At 31.2% G+C, this 18,442-nt stretch overlaps 2 protein-coding genes across 2 annotated transcripts; both read right to left on the reverse strand.

The window, feature by feature from the left end:
- Window positions 1-45: 45 nt before the first annotated feature.
- Window positions 46-9,494, reverse strand: LOC144845718 (uncharacterized). Its single transcript, XM_078703145.1, has 18 exons — window positions 9,482-9,494; window positions 9,099-9,356; window positions 8,442-8,546; window positions 7,911-8,258; window positions 6,701-7,048; window positions 6,346-6,450; window positions 6,048-6,155; window positions 5,211-5,522; window positions 4,494-4,850; window positions 3,876-3,983; window positions 3,526-3,690; window positions 3,017-3,200; window positions 2,258-2,653; window positions 1,714-2,039; window positions 1,305-1,430; window positions 700-873; window positions 337-510; window positions 46-224 (listed from the first exon to the last, which is right to left on the reverse strand). The coding sequence occupies exons 1-18, from the start codon at window positions 9,492-9,494 to the stop codon at window positions 46-48; spliced, it is 3,786 nt and encodes a 1,261-aa protein (XP_078559271.1).
- Window positions 9,495-12,729: 3,235 nt separating this feature from the next.
- On the reverse strand, window positions 12,730-18,442 carry LOC144845719 (MAM and LDL-receptor class A domain-containing protein 1-like). Its single transcript, XM_078703147.1, has 5 exons — window positions 18,338-18,442; window positions 15,198-15,314; window positions 14,283-14,426; window positions 13,404-13,730; window positions 12,730-12,884 (listed from the first exon to the last, which is right to left on the reverse strand). Exons 1-5 carry the CDS (start codon window positions 18,408-18,410, stop codon window positions 12,730-12,732), a joined length of 816 nt encoding a protein of 271 aa, XP_078559273.1. The 5' UTR covers window positions 18,411-18,442.

Raw genomic sequence — 18,442 nt, forward strand, 5'->3', positions numbered from 1 at the left:
TTCATTCACATCTTAGTAACAAGAATAAAAGTTCTGAAGAATATGTCATGACTTTGAATTAGGTAATAAATATATACAAAATATGATATATTTACCATCACATTGTAATCCATCGACATTGAGGTTATACCCATCAGGGCATTCACATTGGTAACTACCGTCTTCATTAATACAAGTTCCTATTGGATCACAGCTATGGCTGCTTTGTGTACATTCATCAATATCTTAAAATAATAAGTAAAAATATTTTATAATTATCAACACATTGAAAATCTAAGCTAGAAAGCCGTAACGATTATTCTAATAATAGCATTGTAAAAAAATCATAACACTTACCTCTACATCTACGAGGTAGGGGCCGACTGTACATGCCGTCATTGCATGTTGACATTGTTGCACGACTTGGCAATAATTCATAACCTGTACGTTCACATGAAAACTCCACTACTTCACCATGTATCGAAGACCCTGTTATATTAACTCCCTCAATATAAAGTAGTTCACAGTTAGCTGGAAGAAAATTGTATTCGTTCAATTTGTATTTGTTGAAATTTGTATACGCAAACCACTGTAGCATGGAATCAATTATATAGTAAACAAATATATTGATAGAAATAAAGACATTTATTTGTCATCAATAAAAAATCACAGTATACTAAATCTACAAATTTTTTCCAAGACACATATCATACCACTTACCAAAGCATTCTGGAAATTGAAATTCACCGTCGAGACACTCACTAACTGATTCACCAACCAAAGTATATCCTTGTCGACAGGAATATGTTATGTTCTCTCCAGATGCAAAGTTATACTGATATCCGCCTACTATGACATTGTCTGGGATTATATAGTAAGACAATGTGCACATACCTAAGAGAAAGAATAATGATGACCGTACATAATTTTTTATTCTTATAGTGTTTTCATTTCAAGGTAAAGGAATAATGTGAAAGAAGGAACTGCTTAAATCATACAAGTTAACATAATTTGAACTTGGAATCACATATATTTAATGTAACATTTGTAACATGGATGATATCATTTCCCTATTAATCTAAACATCAAACGGTATAAGTTTTTTATTTTCATATTCTTAAAAACTAGGTTAAGATCTCAATTATGCTAGTGATAAAAGAATGTTCCCTAAACCTTATTTCGAATTTTATTAGATGGAAATTACAATATTGATTAGGAAAGGGTTGTTCAACGTTCAAACATTAGTTTAATTGTGATGTATCATAATCTTGTATACATATTGTGTTGAGATGAATAGTTTATGAAGGTATAACTTAAAAACATACTTGAACAAAGTTCTGGATCTTCATCAAGATTGCCTGGGCAGTCGTAATAATAGTTATCACAAACGTAATACTCTGGAATACATATAGAACTGGATGGGCAACGATATTCATCGGGACCACATGTAACTGCAACAACAAAGATTAGTTCATTATTTACATTAACTAGAAGTGGTGAATGTTTAAAACAACCAGTAATTAACATAACTGCATTTGAGCTTTTGGAGTGTGTTTAAAAAACCGAGGAATTTGTACAAAACAATAAGTACAATAAATAATGATCCTAAACACGTATGTTTTAATTTCACTTAATAATTACTAATACCAATAAGCAAAAATATAAAAAAATATATAAAATGTATCCTCTATACAGTTTTATTGACAATTAAATTATATTAATATATAATATTACCTGGTTGAGTTGTTTCTAAAGTAATTGTTTTTGCTGTGGTAGGTTGTGTTTCTACAGTAGTTATACTTGAACCAGATGTTGATTCAAAACCAGTATTTGGTTGAGTTCCAATGGTAGTTGGTTTTACTGTACAGTTAATTACAATACGCATCTCATCGCAATTATTTTCCAAACACATGCCATATGTGGATGATGTCAGGTTGGTTGTAAAAAGGCTGTCCGAACAAATTGTCGAAACAGACACCGTTTCATTGACATATGCAGGTACACACACACTCCCATTGCTGTTTGTATATACTGTAGATAATCCAGAATTATCATAAATTCTGTATAAAATAAAATATATATGCTATAGTTAACTAAATAATTTATAAACATAGGTTACACTATAATCTAAAATCAAAGGTTACGAAAACTGAATGTTTTAAATAAAAGGAGTATATTATATCATATTATATTGTTTGTTAGTATTGATTGGCGATGGTTCGAATTGTGTGTGTTGCTTTTATTGTATATATTACTGATTACAATATATTGTACTTACGTTATTTGGTAGTTAGGTAATGTTGTAAGACACTCTTTGTCCATGCAGGCCTCAATAATTAAACAACCTCTGTCTAACATGCATTCCAATTCATCGCTACCATCACTACAATCAGCGTTACCGTCACACTGTGCATCTTCATCTATGCATTCACCATTTTCACATACAAATCCAGTGCAAGTCTGACATCCTATGACAAACAGGATATCTGTACAGTCGTTTGACGAGCATTCTGCAGTCGTATTTGATGTTTGTATTGTATAAGATGCATTGTAATTTAGATATGAACATTCAGTTGAAACTTCTACCGTAGATCCTACACTGACCGTTATACAAACAAAACCTAATATATCTGTCTTTGCATTGGCATAAAAGCGGTGGTCTATACCAAAAACTCTGTAATAAAATGAAACGTGAAAGCAACTACAATAAAATACCCTTCTGTTATTGGCGAATTTCTTTTGCTGTTGGTTGGGTTTGGAAATAAAATAAAAATTAAAATAAAATAAATCAATAAAATAAGTATTGCTGTGACTACATATTATTTTACCTTATTCAAACTTATTTTTATAAGATCAAAAGCATCACAAATAATAACTGTAACTACTACTGTATTCCGTTATAACAATCTACAAAGATTATTAAAATAAATTAAAGACAATATTAACAGAAAGTCATTATAAGATTACATCTCAGATTCTGAGAATTGAAAATCATATAAAAATCAATGAGGTATTAAATATTAAAATTTGTATTTACTCGACTGTTTGTAAAGGTATCGGTTGAGAACAGTTGACATCTTCGCACACTCTGACTGCTACACAGATTGAATTTTCAATTAGAAAACCTGCTTGCCAAAATGACAAATGAGGAAATTCAGCAACCCAGTATAGTGCTTCATTACTTAAAACCACGTCTCCGTAACTATACGGTGACCATGCGCCTATTAAATGGTAAAGAGAAGAAATGTAACATACATAATGTAATCTAGATCCAAGGGAATGAAAAATGAGTTGTAAAGTCATTAAACAAAATAATTAGGTTATGCTATTATATACAATACAACCAGCATTGAATTCCAAATTAACAACACTCAGAGTAATCAAACAGACCGAGGATAAGTAAAAACAACGAATACTATGGTTTTACAAACTACAGTTTGTGTGGGCTTTGAAAAAACCTGAAACAAATATGTTTTCCTTAAAAACGCAAACTGAGGATGCTAACAGTTACAATTATTATTACATACACATCTTTCACAATATTACCTTTCCGTTTTTCAAAATACAAAGACTGAATTCTATCACCGGCTTTCACTGCATTAGATGTAATTGGTACTTTCACTGTTATCGGTTTAATAATAGCAATTACTTCGCCACTTTGAACGTCTGTTAATGTTAGTTCAATGATAACAACCGATGAAATAGAAATACCTAAATATAAGTTTTAAAAAAAAGAACATTTATTTATCAAATTAAATCGAATAAATTAAATAATACATTTATTTCTTAAATGAAAAAACTATTTTTATTATAACACAAAATATCATAAAAAAATAATTCATTACATTTATATATTTTTTATTTTATCAATTTACTATTGCTAGAATTATTCTTACCTCCAGTATTTACCAACACTGGGATATTTTCAAATTGAGATGAGTCAGAAAGGTCTGGTACATTTAATGAAATACTAATGTTTGTTCCATTAGGACTGTTAACGCTTCCTAAATATGACAAAAAATGAAAATAATTAGTTTTCTCCGTCTTATAGTAAGAGGACGCACAGAGGAGTAGGCGCACCATATCGATGCAATGTACTATACGAAAATGATATTGAATTTTACAAACAATTGGTAACCAACGAGATAATCTACCTGCTGTTGCTAAAAATTAAATTGATATCTTTTAAAAAACAATTAGAATGTCTAGATATTATTTGTTAACAAGATCTTCACAAACATATATTTGGATCAAAGCTACTAAAGGGAGTAAATGCGGAATTGTGATGTGAAAACTAAGATTTAAGAATGAAATAAAATGTGTGTTGAAATTGTGTATTTTTGCAATACAAATACATCTATCTCTACAAGTCATAGTCTATTCAGCAGTGAATATCCAACGCTCACTTTGTATTCATTAATTAAGTGAATATAACAATCTTGCTTAATTAAACTTTTGAGCACAGTTAAATGAACGTAATATCAATACATTTTAAATAGTTGTAAGCTATTTACCCGCTGGCAAGTGAATGAAAACTGGTGATCCAGAAGCGGTTGTTACTATTATGTCTTGTGCTATCCCTTGGTCAACAAGTTTGATCGTTTGATCATTTTCTAACGGTATAAGTGCAAACTCAATTGTAGGAAGATTAGAACTCATGCATTCGAGAGTTGACCATGCTTTACTCAGTTCTTGATACCCATGTACTCCTACATATATTACACCATTTGAATTTCCAGGAACATTAAACACATGATGTGAGCCTTCGTAAACAATAAATGATTTCCCGTCTCTGTGTTCCGTCGCTATGATAGTAACATTAACTACACTTATCCAAGGAACTCCAGAAACACTAACAGTCGCAACAGATTCTAAATGAAAAGAGAATGAAAAGTTTCACTTATAGTAACTCATAAGAATACATTTCCTACTTCATTGTAAATGGTCGCTGCAAATAGTGTACATATGAACATTCATTATCTGTTTTATAACACACCTACTGTTATAAAATAAACTTGTATTCAATTTATCCAACTTAACTCATTCACGAAGTCTGGGGCGAAGCTAGGTCATTCAAACAGAATACAAGAATATACTGAGGTTTTGATTAGTTACAGCCGGTAATTGAATTCATCATGTGGTTTAGTAGGCCTATCGATTAGAGTTTGATAAAAATATAGGCCATGCATTTTTTTTTTAAATAATTTATCGTTGCTTGATATTATTAATACCTGGATGCTCTAGTTCTAAACTGAATGAACACGAGTCTGAGTTCGTAGATACTGTTCGACACGTGACTGATTGAATGTCTTCATTCCAGCAATATACTCGTGCATACTGTCCATCTTCTCCATATGCTACTGGACGTTGATATTTATTTAAATCATCACATGGTGCACCCACTGATTCGGGGCAATACGGAATGGATGCATTGTTAACACAGTTATTTTCATCTTCTGCCCCATAACAAGGAATGATATTATCACAAACATATGAAGATGGTATACATCCATTTGAACAAGGGAATTCTTCTTCTTTGCAATCTATTCAATCACAAATTACAATAATATATTATTATGATATAGAATTAGCACACAATGCTATTGTAATTAGACATGTATATAATGGCGATTAATAAATATAATAAGTCTAAAATCGTCAATACATTTCTATCTGTATAGTCTAAAAATAGATGAGTTTGTAAAGAAAAAATTATATTTTTTAAAGAAATGAAGCAATGAAAAGAATATCAATATCAAAGAAAGAATATCAATTTGCTTTGTATTTATATTGTTGACTACAATAAAATCTTATACTTTCAATAAAAACAAGTAAAGTGATCAGAAGCATTAATGAATAACACAGAAGATTATTCAAGTCATTATAAAGACGGCCCAAGTTTTCTGGAACCATATGTACTCCGTTTCCGTAAGCAAAATTAAATCATCACATAGGATCTCGACATGTCACCCGTGATATAAGGAATGGGGTATAGTGTGTATTGGTATGAATATGAATCTGCAAAATAAATCTCTTAATCAGATCAAGATATTCCTTAAGTGTTTTACCACAATTCGTTTCGTCACTGTCATCAATGCAATTCGAAACACCATTACATCTTTCCCAGAATGGAATGCATTCGCCACTGGTACAATTAAATTCGTTGAAATCACACACTGAAACAAAATAACATTATTAACAATTAATCCATTATTATATAAATAATCCATGTGTCAAAATATTGCCTTTTATATTTAACGAGGCGGTAAAAGACATTTGGAAATTCAACAAATTAAAATATTCTTCACATTCAACAAATACAACAGATGAACTATTGTTTTTATACTTTTCATCAATAGACATTACCGCTGCAGTCTTGTTCATCTCGCTTATTATCGCAATCATAATTTCCATCACAGAACCAACATAATGGAACCGTTTGTTGGCTTTCACCCGAACAGCTGAATAATTCTAATAAAAGAAAAACGTTATACAAGGTTACAATTCAAAGTATACCGTTGTTTCGACATATAAAGTCAATTTTAAGTTACAACAAATTAACTATACTAATACTTTAAACATGAATTATATATGCAATGATTCAAGTATACATTATATGACACACTTGGTATTTTGCATGCTCAATAATAGTATGTAGTGAGTGAAGAACCAGTCTTCAAAGGTGTGCCTATATTATAACATTTTAACATATTTAGCCTACCGTCTCTGTTAACTGCCCAAATCCGAGCTTGAAAATAATCCTGTGGGCTTGAAACGTTGCTACTAAATGAAATGCGTAATCGATTATTAACAGATGATAAACTCGGAGGGTGGATGCTATTAAAAATGAATACAGAGTCACTGCTGTTATCTGGCGATAAATCAATTGTAACTTTGGCACAACAATCTTCTAAGTGGAACTCGGTAAAATAGAGAAAAACAACTTGACCATATTGTGCGATAATATCCCAAGAACACTGTCGATCGTACGGGTAAGGGTTTGGGAAAACAGGAATGAGGAATTCCAGTACTCCATTATATTCCAAAAAGTGTTCAGTTGCACCACATGCTACAATAACAATATTAGAAAAATAATCATTAGAAATATTATAGAAATTGCAACATGATAGAGACAATTAAGATATTAAAATATTTATATTGGATTACCTAATTCAAAAATCAAATATAAACAATTGCTATGTGTTGTTTTTTCTATAATCAAAAGAGAAACTCATTTTCAGTCATCAAATTAAACCAATGACTCGTTTTAATATGTTTACGGTATACCAGAAATAAAACATGGTGCGATGAGTCGTCATAAAATATGGTAGATTACTTAAAAGTAATAATGAAAATATTCTGAATATTTTTTTTTTATTGTTCAGTCAGCATCAATTCCAACAGTAAATCAATTAAAATGTCAGTTTTACTGACCAATATTATATTGTGAGAACCAACAACTTCCGATTTTGACTTTGGCTTGTCTTTGCTGTCTGTTATTAAACAGACTAAAATCATAACTTATTTATGTTATGCAAAGTAAAAGATGTTTTTCCTGAATGTGTATCATTAGCATTCATTCATCCAATACAATTGAATTCAGAACATTTGCAAAGTATTAATAGAAATATTAACTGTTGTTCACACATTTTAATTTCCCTTCAAAAAATAATGCGAATATTCTTATTGTTAAGATAGGTAAAACAGTTAAAAATTGCGTATATTAATGTTATTACAAACTACACACAAGATGACATGCCAACAACAACCATTTTGAAAACAATAAAAAGTGTTTCTTCAATTATATTATTCATTTTTTGTACGTTTTTTAACGTTCTTCAATATAGGCCTAACGCTTTCGCGAACAATGTAAGAGATACATTACCATAACGTTGTAAAATTATTGAATTTGAATTAAAAAAGTAGTTTACCTTGTGGAACAACTGCTGTTATGGTTGCATTAAATCCTTTACGTGTTACACTACCATCTGTAGTGAAATTTATCCACATGACATTGCTGTAGGACAATACATCATAATAGTATGTGCCTGTAAAACTAATTTCTGTTATGTTGCTATTTTCTGAAAAGCCAATATACAAAACGTCATCATAAGTCTGAAGTTGGAAGTCGGTGAACTCAAGACGAATGACCAAGTCCGAAGTGGTGTTTACTATCCATAGACAATCTAAATTGTTGTAGTAATTATTTGGATAATTTGGGGACCAAAATGAATATAAAACGTTTGCATCTTCAAGATATATCTCATTAATTTCACATTCTGAAAAAAAGGAAAAACGAAATTATTGTGGTTGTGATTATGTTTACGAATGCGAAATGAATTTTGCGATATGAACAAACTAAACCAGATGTTGACGAATCGTGCGAAAAAAAACTTTATTGAGACCTACATGTATTTCTATTCATCATTAATACATTGGACATAGAAAAAGTTTCACCGTACCGATGACACAGTTTACTTCGTCTTCGCCATTTCTACATTCACTGTTACCGCTACAGACGAGAGACTCATCTAAACACAAACCGTCTTGGCAATAAAAGTCACAATCTAAAAAAAATTCAACCAGATTTTCCTAAAGATTATATGTAGGTGTGAAACTGTGGAATTATCTTGATTTGTGGCGACGAGAATTTGGTAAAAAAATATGTAATTTTACTTTTCACAATTTATAAGTTAAAATGTTGTTCTTTAATAATTTAAAACTCATCTTTTTCAGAAAAACGTAATTATTATTGTAATGTACCGTTTGTGGTAAACAATAAAAATAAGTTTTTAACTTCTGTCTTTTTTTCAATTATTAAAAAGGCAATCCTTTACACGTATTTCATCTTTTTTAGAAAAAGTAATATATTGCTTTGTGGTGATTTTTGTTTATTGGTGGTATGAAATACAATACTGTATTATGCATTAACTTAAAAACGATCAGAGTGCATTCAGATCTAAGATATGAATGGTTCTTTTATGTATAGTGGAGTAGAATCTATTCTATGTGTGATGATTAGGTTCAATATAGGCTTGTTGCTTTGCATGTGGTCCACATAAATATCATTCACACACATAAATCACACACAAAAACCAGTAATAAAATACATATATTACCTTTGGTTAAAGCCGTTACTGTTGCATTGAATCCTCTATCTGATATAATAGGATCCGTGTACAAAGTTATCCACAGTGTCGAGTTTTTGGAAATTATAGAATGAATGGATGAACCTGTGAAATTATATTCATAACTATTTTCTTCAAACCCAACATACAGATAATCCCATCCGTACTCTAGTTGAAAGTCGTTGAATTGAAGAAGAATAACAAACTCTGATGAGGTGGACACGGTCCATTCGCAATAATCACACGTGCCTAATTAAATGTAAATATTTATATATTTATTTATTCAATTATATTATGTTAAATTAGAAAAACAACTATTGATAAATACAACTTCGTTGCTCATCAAAATAATCAAATTAAATAAGTTTTCTTACTGGTGGATGACATTTTAATTGTTATTTATTTTATTTTTTTAATGTTTATCATCTCCTATTGTATCTGAATTGCATACTGTAACAGTTGTATTTACATTGAGTATAATGATGTTTAAAACTAAAATAACAAACCGTTTGGATAGGATGTAGGAAATGGCGTTGCTCCGCATCTATTTTCGTCGTCTCCATATGGACAATCATTTATACCATCACAAATACGACTACTACTTATACACAATCCAGTTAAATCGCATACATAATCACACAGGCCTAAATAAATATAATTAGATTAATCATAATTCATCTGTTATACCGGTTGAGGAAAAAAACTACTGACCAATACAAAATTGTCGTTCATCAAGTTTGAAAAGTTTGTTTTGTTTATGATGGGTGGCAGAGAGCGAATAGTATTCTTTGTCTAATATTAAGACCAAAATAAACAAATTAAACGAGATTTTCATTAAGATTATCTATGAAAATGTGATATTATCTAGATGCAGATATTATTTGTGGAGACAAGAACATGGTAAAAAATGTAATTGCCTTTCTCAGTTTATAACTTAGAATTTAGTTCTTACCAAAAAGACAAAAAGATGCCAACTCTTTGTATTTAAATTTCCGTATATAGCCAAAGATATAATAAATAAAAAACCTAATTATTATTGTACCGTTTGTGGTAAACAACAAATACGTTCTGTTTTCTTTCCTTTTATAAAATGTAATCCTGAATTTATTTTTTTTTTATGAAAAACTAATTATTGTTGTGAAATGCGGTGATTTTTTTTTTAAATGTGGTATGCCATGTAACATTAACGAGTGCATTCAAAGCTAAAAATATTTTCTTAATGTAAAGTGGATTATTGTTGATAAAATGTAGTGAGAGTTAATGTGGACGTTTTTTACCTACGTGTGTTCAAGAACGTTTATTGTCTTGCTTGTGGTCATAACATAGAACATAACATAAATAGCAATTTAAAAAAAAACAATAAAACCAGTAATAAAATACACAAATTACCTTTGACTAAAGCCGTTACTGTTGCATTGAATCCTCTATCTGATATAATATGATCCGTGTACAAACGTAGCCACAGTGTCGAGTTTTTGGAAATTATAGAATGAATGGATGAACCTGTGAAAGTATATTCATAACTATTTTCTTCAAACCCAACATACAGATAATCCCATCCGTACTCTAGTTGAAAGTCGTTGAACTGAAGGAGAATGACAAACTCTGATGAGGTGGACACTGTCCATTCACAATTTAAATTGTTGTAGTAATTATTCGGATAATTTGGAGACGAAAATGAATATGAAACATTTGCATCTTCAAGATATATATCGGTTTTGCATTCTGAAAAATATAAAAAAAAATTAAAGATGTAGTTATTATCCAGTGACAATTTCTAGTTTCAAGTCTATTGTTTCACACAATACAATATAGAATATACAGAACGTAAATTAATAAATACAAATTTAAACTGTTGTTGTATTCATTTGAATAATAAGTTGACCAAAATGAATATGAACTGTTCCCATCTTTAAGATATTATATATGTAAAATTATATATAAATCCAAAGGCAAATTACTGAAAAAAATGACAATGCTGTGGGTATCAGTGGCTGGATCTCAATGGAGATACAAATAAAAAAAGCGAAAAGCTAAATCAAAACGATAAAGTAAACAGCCAGAAAAGTTAGCAGAGCTTTCGGGCAACACTAGCCCTTCATCAGTGCAAGTGCAATATAAAATTATATATATATATAAAAAATAATGAAATCATTACAGAAATGAAAGAAAAGAGAAACAGAAGAGGTGAAAAAAAGAAAAGAGGGGAAAAATAAAAACAAAAATAAATAAAAGAAAGAAAAAGAGGAAAAAGAAACAAATTAAAAAAGAAAAGGTAAAAAAGACAAAAAAAGGCAAAATTTTAAAACAGGGAAAACGTTTTATAAAAAAATAAAAAATATTTTAAAAAAAACAAAAAAGGGAAAAGAAACAAAAGAAAAATAGAAATAGGAAAAAGACCGAATAAATAGGGGGAAAAGGAAAATGAAAAATGACAGAAAAAGAGAAAAAAGAAAGAATTTAATAAAAGAAAGAAAAGTAAAAAGAAAAATAACGAAAAAAGGAACAAGAAAAGGTAACGAGATAGAAATAAGGAAAAGAAAGAAAGAAAATAAGGAAAGAATATTAAAAAATGAAAGAATATTAAAAAATGAAAGAATATTAAAAAATGAAAGAATATTAAAAAATGAAAGAATATTAAAAAATGAAAGAAACGAGAACTAGAATAGAGGGAAAATAATAGATAAAAAGACAAAAAAGTAAAGAAAATAAGAAAAAGAAAGTAAGAAAAGAAAGATAATAGAAAAGAAAGAAAATAGAAACAAAGAATGAAAGAATAAAATAAAGAAAGTGAAAAAAGCTGTAAAGGGGAAAATAAAAATAAAATATTATTTGTAAAAAAGAAGAGAAAAAGAAAAAATGAAATGTCACCACCAACGGCCAAAGTTTCTGGATAGAATGCAGCAAATAAACCCGGAAGTCGCTTAACAATGTGACACCCATAAGCGAATTGAAAATTCGTGTTGAAAAAAACTGAAGTGTTCACGAATTAAGCATAGTTTGATTTTAAACTTTGCTTTAGGTAGCAAGTTTGGCCTCGTTGCAAAATCATGTGGCTTTTCATTGAAATTGCAGAAACATGTTTTTTTTTAGTAACTTGGGTTACTGTATATAAAATAGTTATAAAGAGTTATAGAACAGCAATCTAAAATAAAAACTTTCCTTATAAAGTACATTAGAAGAGAATATTCATCACAATTATAGTTAGGTATAATTATGTATGTGGATATTTTCACCAATAGATCACGGTCTACGTATCATGGTAGAGACCGGAAAGAAATATTTGTAGAATATCATCATTATTTTTTTTTTAAATAGCAATTAAGAAAGCACAAACCGTTTGGATAAGATGTAGGAAACGGCGTTGTTCCACATCCATATTCATCGTCACCATATAGGCAATCATAAATACCATTACAAATGCGATTGCTGCTGATACACACTCCAGTATAAATGCAAACATAATCACACGTGCCTAATTAAATGCAAATATTGATATATTACACACAGTCCAATAAAATTGCATACATAATAGCACGGCCCTAAAAATAGAGAGGTTATGGATTCCTGGGTTTGATTATTCTCTTAAATGGAAGCCATTCCGATGTAGTTTAGGTAAATTTTATTCAATCAGTACGTTCCGCGTGTACGTACAGTATAAGCACTTACCACAACCCTGTTCGTCTGACCAATCACCACAGTCATTAAACCCATCACACTGACTGTTGTTTGAAATGCACATTCCGTTAGGACAGTTAAAAGATTGAGTGGTACAATCTGAAAAAACACCATTAATTTGTATAATTATGCGATATTATGTATTTCTGAAATCATTCCGAGGTTTGGTACAGTTTACTTTTTATACTTCTAGAGAAGTGCTTATTTTAGCGTTAACCCATCGATGCAATTAAATATGAGCCCACCTGTTCCAAACTTGCAACAAAACATTTGAATTAGTTCAAATAACTATTATTATTAATACATGTATCTTGCTTATTGCAGCAAAAACAATTAGGCCTATGTGTGTTTTGATCGGAATGTTTATCATGTTTTCATTTGATATTTTTTTGCGTAGGTAACGATATATTATCATCTCAATGTGAAAAACTGTATTCGCGTGGTTCCAATCAATAAATGACACATTCCAAAGTATAACCATTCGGCTACACAGATTTCGATAGAAAGCGTTCTCAATTCTTACGCAACGCATCTTAAATATTCATATATCAGTAATAATTTCATAAATAATAATAATAATAATAAAAATAAATTGAATTTCAATGTTGTATTACATACCAACAATATAAATGTCATCAATTGCTATATCGCCAGTGTATGAACTTCCTGAAATGCCTTCGAATACGATGTAGTTGTCTCCATAACCAGTGTGCGACAATTGTACTACAGCATTACGCCATGTATTTCCTTGGTTACCATACCTTGACCATACAAGTTCATCACCAACGTTAGACTTTCTATAAACATTGAGTGTTCCAATAGTATTTCCGTACATATGGTAGTAAAATGCCACGGTTAAATTGTTACTCTGTGGTAGTAGTGGACTTCTTAGACGAGCTGACTGCCCATATGCGGTATATGTTGTTTCGATATATACATAATAATCTGTAAAATGTGGAAATGAAAAAGAAGAGTGATTAATTTAATTTGGCTTTACAGCTTGTTGAATTGTTTTATTATTATTTTTTTACAGTATAACATTTACTTTTAGCAATGGACATTTTTAGGTGTGCATACATTCTATTTATTGTAGGCCTACCCTTTAGGACATCCGTATTGAGTTGACTGTGAAAAAACGCAATGAGTTAACACTAGCCAACTTCAGTAGAAAACCCCACTAAAAGGATATTTAGGTGCGTCCTAAGGGTTTCCATTTTAATATGTATGGTGGGTTTTTTTTCAATATAAACATAATGTAATAAACTATGTATGTGGAAATAAAAAGGAAACAAGAACACAATCAGTTAAATAGTAATTGCTTGTTAATGCATCGATTTCAGATAATAGTAATTACCAGTTAATCTCGCAGTTGTTTTTGACAAAATATAACTTGGGAAATGGACAAATATAAAAGGATAAATTGGGAGACAATGTGAATCAAATTAAAAAAAAAGAAGAAAAGTTAGCCCAATGAAAATAAGATGATTATAAACATACCAGAATACCCCGAACGACCATTTGTTGGTCCTGTGTTAGATGATGGTGTAGAACCATACGCCAATGTCCAATCAAAATCATCACCACGTTCTTGAGTCCAACCACCCAAACCACTCTGGAAATCTGTTTTTATGTTAGCGTTAACTAAACCAAAAAAGAAGAATGTTTGTTGGAGAGAATCTCTTAATAATTAACACAAACATTGGCAACATAATTATACTTTAAATAAAAGAGGTACAACGTACACATTTTCTTACTACACGTACGCATCCATTTGTTCATATGCAGTATATAATGCGCAGACGATGTACTTGGAAATACATTTTCAACTTAAAATTTAGACTAACCGGTTCGAAGAATGTTAGATTCTTAAATAATCGCCGATTGCAAATGTTATGCAGTTTATTTCATCACATTTGTGTTTAATAGCGTAATAAAGTTTTACAATACAACATAACTTTAAACAATACTTCAGGCCTTTCTATCCAACGGATATATAGCTTATACATTCCAAGATTTTCAGCTCAGAACAAGCCTAAAATACAGTCAAATGCTTTAAAATTGCCATTACATATAACACAAAGAGTGGGCTAAACAAACAATGCAGGCCTAAATTACCATTTTCTAAATCATTTCTATTTAGAATGAAATATACCTTTAATTATATAGAGTGAACATAACAATTATGAATATTCGTAATCCTATTTATGCAACTATATTTTCTTCGCATATAGAATGTATCATTACAACAGCCTAAAATCACCAAAGCCATTGGAACTAAATGGGACTGATTTTCAGGGGGAAAAGAGCGGTTGTTATACTACAGTAGGCTACCCAATGATAACTTTTGACACAGCGAGTTTGATTGTTCGTCACATGGTCTATACACTACACATCAAGAACGTCACAACTTACCTGCACCATTGCAGTTAGCTTCATCACTACAATCAGCGCAATCACGAAATCCATCACAATGCCATGTGTAAGGAATACATCGGCCATCAGCACATTCGTATTCATAATAGTTACAATCTGGGAAAACAGATTGAAACAAATTAGTTTACAAATATGAGTGGAATGGTTTTATGAGGTGAATGATGAACGGTTATATTTCCACGAGGCGAAAATAGAATTTCATCTCTCATCTCATGAAATTATTTGTACCATCGCACTCATAAACATTCTTTATGTGCATACTACTCTATTGAGTATCAAATTGTGATAAATTACCAATAATTTTGAATTCAATTTTTAATTCAAAATAATATAGTATCCAAACAAATGAGTAACCAGTTAAAATGAATAATTGATATTATAGTAAATTCAAATAACCATGTGACAAAAAAACAGTGAGGGCAGTTATCCATCTATACTTTCAAATATTGGACCGTGTATCACCCACTAACTTAACCATGAACCACTAATGTAATAATAAACATTAACGTTATACAAATTGAACCATTAATGTAAAATCAACCACTAATGTAACTAAAACCATATCAGGGCCGTAGCCAGGATCTGTCAAGGTGGGTTCGGACACTAAGTATACGGACACCTTTGTACTGTGGGACACGTATTTGGAGGATTTTCAGAGATGAGGGAGGTATTGGGACATGTCGGGGATGAGGATTCGCAGTCGGTTAGGGGGGAGGGGGGTGTCGCTGTAAGGGGGGGGGGGGGGTGGGGGGTGTCGCTGTAAAGGGGGAGCGGGGGTTCGCCCGAACCATAAGACTCTCCTGGCTACGGGCCTGATGGTGATATAATGTTACCGCTCATCCGATTGCGAGATAAAACGCATGTCCATACATACTATACACAACACTTAAATGCCCTATGTCCAGCTGTAAAAAAATAATGGACGGACCGGTATAAAGTCAGAGAGATGATAACACAAAGTCGGTGAAATCGAACTTCATATTTTAGCTGTATAATTAACGAAAGAGCATCATGCTATGTTAGGGAAATAAGGTATATAGCTATAATAGGAGCGGCAAAATGCACAATTGAAAAGCTTGTATCGGGTGATTGCATTCTCTAAATTTGGTCTTAGTTTGCGGTTGGTTGGTTGGATTTAATTGAAGCACCAACTGATAATTTGATATAAAAACGTTAACAGGAAATCAGGTCCAACAATGTTGAAGATTAAATTTCAACGTTCATGCCAAACGGTTAAAACATATAGAGAATTGACAATTGAACCATGGAGAAATTATTTAGAATAATTCCTCCACTGTTTGTGAACCGACATACAGCAGACATAGAAATGTTTACGGATAATAACCAGACTGAAGTGCAGAAAAGTGACAGTTACATTGTTACATTAGTGGTTGATTGTTTCGTTAGACGTAACACTGCTTGTAGTGGGGAGCCAGAAAGGGTTCACCTGCACCCTCTAGCAAACTATGCAAACAATGTTTTTTTGCTTTTTTATATCAATACAAATCAGTTTTTTGCTGTTGGCCGAAAAAAAATCGGGATGCTGGGTCAGTACAAGGGCAAAGGTCAATATGGTCAAAGTTAAGACTTTGCGTAACTTGGTAACTACTGGGTGTATTGGAATATTTTTTGTACCAAACTACTCAAAAGACCCATAAGTGGGCGGAAACCCCTTTTCGACCACTGGTTAATACATTTGCCATATGAATATCTCAGCAACCACTGGTCAGAAAGTGATAATTGTGGTCTCAAATTACTCGCAAAGTATATGTTTATATTTGTTCTAATGCAATACAAATCATAAAACTGTCAATAAACCCTTAATTTTGTCTTTTGACATATAGCCGGCACAAACATTTTTGGCTTAGAGCACACTTTTCATATCTCAGAAATTGTTGGGCGGCTATGGTCATTGTTGGTGGCAAAATACTTCTATTCACTTTAATAGACACCTTTTGCCAAAAATGACCGTGAAACTTTATTGTTGACCATTGGTCAAGAAAATGGCCATATCGATATCTCAGCAACCACTAGTCAGAATTTTAGTCTCAAATTAATAGCAATATATTATATTTGCTCTAATACAAAAAATACACAAAATACACCTTATTTTGACAATTAACCTATAGCTGGTACAAACATTTTTGCGTGGAGCTATACACTATGAATACTTACACACTAACTAAACAACATTATCATATTTATTATCTAATTAATTCCTTTTCTATTTAGAGTAGGCCTATAATTTTGAAACGTCAAACTCCATGTAATAGACAATAAACATGTACTGTATACCATGTCACTATAGAGACAATAAGCTGCCATTCAACAATACAAGGCATAAACTGAAGTGTCAACAAGATTGTGTATCTACCTTATAGATATCTGATATTATGCACATTTTATATAAAATTAGTGGCCATTTTGAAAAATGGCCGCTATTTTAAGACAAGGCAAAAAATGTCAACATGATTATCTGGCTATGTTGACAGCCTCTTACATTTAACTCCCCCAGTATGGTTAAAAACGGAATAAACTAACTGAATGTGTGAGACAACTAACATGATTAATACAAGCATTTCACGATTGTTTCCACGAACATGGGATTGGTAGTCGAGCATTATCCACCAAGCTAATTTAACTTGAACCAATGTGATAGCTGAAGCTTATCATTAGGGACCCTTAGAACAATGCCATTTATATATAAATTAACTCAGTAATAAAATTAAATAAAACAAATATGCCTAAAATAATTGTTTGCCTAAAACTAAAATTAGAAAAAATAAATAAATTTGCTAGCTGAGAGAGAAAATGGTCTAGACAGAATATACTGTACGTAACGTACAAACAGTAAATATTTGTTATAACGAGAGATGTTCCAGGCGGTATTGTGTCTTCTGAAAGCAATCTTCATCGAATATGGTGCTCTGTATAGCATCCCCTGGCACTATACAATAGCCTTTATTCAAAGACGTTATTTCAGTTATTTTTTATTAAGTTACTAATATAAGTTAGGTGATATGATAGGATCTGACAGCAGACGTGATACTGTAGGACGTTTATTGTCGCTAAACATAGGGGTATCGCCTGAAGTAGGTTAAATAATTAATTTAACTTACATATATGTTCCGATTGCACAAATGACACCAATAAAAAGATGAGTGTACATCCTAAGATAAAACAATTGCTCATACTGTCAATATAAATAGCTTAACATCTCTTAA

The sequence above is a fragment of the Antedon bifida genome, chromosome 6, assembly GCF_963402885.1.
Source record: "Antedon bifida chromosome 6, ecAntBifi1.1, whole genome shotgun sequence".
NCBI classification, from domain to species: domain Eukaryota; kingdom Metazoa; phylum Echinodermata; class Crinoidea; order Comatulida; family Antedonidae; genus Antedon; species Antedon bifida.